The 3,604-nt window shown below is 32.6% G+C and overlaps 1 protein-coding gene across 1 annotated transcript; it reads right to left on the bottom strand.

The window, feature by feature from the left end:
* Positions 1 to 699: 699 nt before the first annotated feature.
* Positions 700 to 1,635, bottom strand: LOC105308432 (olfactory receptor 6C2-like). The gene has a single exon (XM_011384405.1). The coding sequence runs from the start codon at positions 1,633 to 1,635 to the stop codon at positions 700 to 702; it is 936 nt and encodes a 311-aa protein (XP_011382707.1).
* Between the last annotated feature and the right edge of the window lie 1,969 nt (positions 1,636 to 3,604).

Genomic DNA, 3,604 nt, shown 5'->3' with positions numbered 1-3,604 from the left:
TTTAAAAAATAAAATAAAAGACCTCTAAAAAAAAATAATAAAGTTAAATTTTAAAAAGTTTTTATTATTAACTTGACAGATATAATTTCTAAGTTTTAATATTTTAGATGTTTTTCCATAATTATGAGGTTTGTAATTTCTTTTTATGAAAAAAATATATAAGTGCAAGTTAACCATTTTTTCTTTCTTTTACATAGAATCAGTTCTGTTTACTACTAAGGTTACATAAGAGTAAGTTTTTACTAGTTTGTTCTCTCCTCTATTTTTGGTGTTTAAAACAGTACCTGCACCCAAAAAAGCACCCAATATATATTTCTTAAGTGACTCAATAAATAAATCATTTGAAAGCTTTTGATTGAATGAAACAATGGCAAACATTACTGATTCTTTTTCTGGTAATGCAAACATTTATTAACCTATGTATTTCTTTTTTAATATTTCTCATTTGCAAATATACTTCTGTTTTATTTGGGGGTTGTTTTTTTTGGTGTTTTTTTTTTTTTTTGTATTCTTAATTTAGAGGTGAAGCCAGGATTTAAATTTAAAAAGCTATTAACATGCCTGTTTATGGAAGGAACTTAAAGAAGTTTGTGAGGAAGATGTCTCTAGAGCAGGATAAATAAGACTGTTTTGAATAATCTAAGCTGATGATGGAATTTGGTGAGTTCATTATATGTGTTCATTTAGTTCCACATTCTCTTACTTCTTGGAAAATATCACGATTTTTTTTATTGAGTTATTGAAGGCTTGTTTGACTTGCTTGTTCCTCAGTGTGTAGATAAAAGGATTCAGCACTGGAGCAATAGAAGTAGTGAGCACTGTCACACCCTTGTTAATAACCACGGATTCCTTCGCTGAAGGTTTGATATAGATGAAGATGCAGCTGCCATAGGTGATTGAAACCACAATCATGTGGGAAGAACAGGTAGAAAAGGCTTTTTTCTTTTGCTGGGCAGAAGGGAATCCTAAAATTGTCTTGATGATATAAATGTAGGACAGTACTACGCACAGAAGTGTCATAAGGAGGGTCACCACAGCACAGATTATAACAGTCTGTTCCATGAACCAAGTATTTGAACAAGAGATTTTCAGGAGGGGAGATGCATCACAGATAAAATGATCAATGGCATTAGAATCACAAAATTCCAGATTCAGGCCTAGGCTCAGTGGAGGGATTATAATAAATAGACCAGCTACCCAACAACAAAAGACAAGTCTTCTGCAGACTGTGCTGCTCATGATGGTCACATAATGTAAGGGTTTGCAGATGGCCACATAGCGGTCATAGGACATGGCGGCTAGAAGAAAAAATTCAGTTACACCAAAGAGGTCAGTAAAAAATACTTGGCTGGCACAGGCATTGTAGTTAATGACCTTGTCACCTGTTGCAATGTTATACAAGTATCTGGGAATACAAGCAGATGTGAATGAGATCTCCAAGAAGGAGAAATTTTGTAGGAAATAGTACATGGCTGTTTTAAGGTGAGAATCCAGTAAAATAAGGGAGATGATAGTCAGGTTCCCAGTTATGCTCAGCATGTAGGTGAGAAAGAGAAAGATAAAAATCAGCACTTGCAGCTGAGGCTCATCTGTCAGTCCCAGCAGAATGAATGTTGTTACTGTGCCATTTCTCATGGCTGCCTCCTGATTTCTATTAAATCTGCATATAACATTGAGACATTTTATTATAGATTATTTTCAAAAGTATGAAATCAATCACATTCAAGTTTTAAAAATTTATTATTAAAAAATATTTACAATTCGTAAAGGACTACTTTTGACTTCTTTGGATTTGTCTTTTCATAGGCACAAAATGTCTTGACTTTCAAGAATTCTGTTTGATATATTTGCTTGAACATTGTTCCTTCTTAAAGTGTTAATTTATGTCGGACAACTTGAGTTTTCTATGCACATCGTGTAGTTACTTGAAGTCTCTGTTCCAGCTCTATGATTAAAGAATTTTGTTTTCTATATTTGTTTATTTCATACAAACGTTTTCTCCCCTGACCACCTCGAAATTCTATCGAATGTGTGTGCACCCACACGCACACACACACACACACACACACACACACACACACACACAAACTTTTCAGCTCCCCTTCTGACAAGGCCTCCTTTGAAGGTTTCTCTGTCCCTGAATAGTTACTTACAGTTCATGGGGGTGCAGAATATGGACTGTCTTAATGCACAATATACTTATACTTATATACAGTATACATTTATGCTTTTATGAAGTGATGATAAAAAGCTTCAAAGATATTACAGATAATATTTTCTCTGCCCCTTTTATCTGTCTCTTAGAATTTTCTTCATATCTCTTGACTATTCACTATACTAATATTTCCTCTGTATTTTTGTCAATTTCTATGTTTTGAAATACTATTTTTGTAATAGTCCTTTCTGATTCTCTGATGCAACCTGACATATCTATTTGAACATTTCACATGGACATCAAGCACACTATGTCACAAATAAAACTCATAATCTTCTCTATCATTCTGTTCCTTTCAATAAACATAATGTAATACATTTATTGAGTGCATTCCGTGTGATAGGTATTTTAGTAAACATTTCTCATAGGACATCTGTTCTCTGTCTTCAACTCTCCTGAGTAACTTCTATTCTTCCATTGGTTTTCAACTTTACTTTTAAGTCCTCTGGAAAGTTTCCTGCAAGTCTGATGACTATGGTATCTCTAATCCTTGCCACTGTGTTCCTGTAGAAAACAAGTTTGCTACTATTTTATCACTTATGAAAGAATATCAATTTGTGGGGATCATGAAATGTGTCTTTTTTCACCATACAACTAACACAGTTCCAGATATGTTGTCAACTGTCCAATAAACTCACAATGCAAGATATAAATGATGTATTATTGAATTGTAAACTTGAAACATATATTATTTTACTAACCAATGTCACCTCAATAAATTAAATAAATAAATCATTTAAAAATGTTTCTAAATAAATTTATCTATATATGTTTTCTAAACACAAAGCTATTTTTCTTTCTATTTGGACCTAATTAAAAACACTTGGATATCAACTTTGTTGAATTAAATTTTCTATGTTAAAATCTGTTGTTCAATTTTTTTCTTTTGCTTTCAAATAGGATCAATTTTTCTGCTTTCATTTATTACCTTCATAACAGATAAAAGAGAAACTGCCCTCCTTTGCTCTGTCTTCCAGTAAAATTCTGTTGATGTAATTTTGTCACTGATTTAATGTCTATAAGACATTAAATCCAGAGGGGATGGACTTTTTTGATTATGAGTAATAGCTCTTCCCCAGATTGTTTTAAGGTATAGACAGTTGATTACATTAGTAGGGACTCAAATATTTTTATTTTAAAATTAGCATCGCTAAGTTTGAGATTTTCCTAAAATGGTGAATTATGAAGTTTCCTCTGGAGACCCTAATTTATTTGTATGTGGACTCACTTTTATATGTAATGTGTTATTCTACTGGGTCAGCTCTGATTATCTAAGTAGACAATACAGTTACAGCCTCGGGGTTACAGTACCCAACATAAGAAGAAGAACTAAAGTAGGCTCATGATTTGCCTGACAGAACATGCTGAAACAGTTGGAAATACATTTAA

The sequence above is a fragment of the Pteropus vampyrus genome, unplaced genomic scaffold (genome assembly GCF_000151845.1).
Source record: "Pteropus vampyrus isolate Shadow unplaced genomic scaffold, Pvam_2.0 Scaffold577, whole genome shotgun sequence".
Taxonomy (NCBI): domain Eukaryota; kingdom Metazoa; phylum Chordata; class Mammalia; order Chiroptera; family Pteropodidae; genus Pteropus; species Pteropus vampyrus.
The sequence above is the reverse complement of the archived record's forward strand: the minus strand, read 5'-3'. Positions and strand labels throughout refer to the sequence as shown.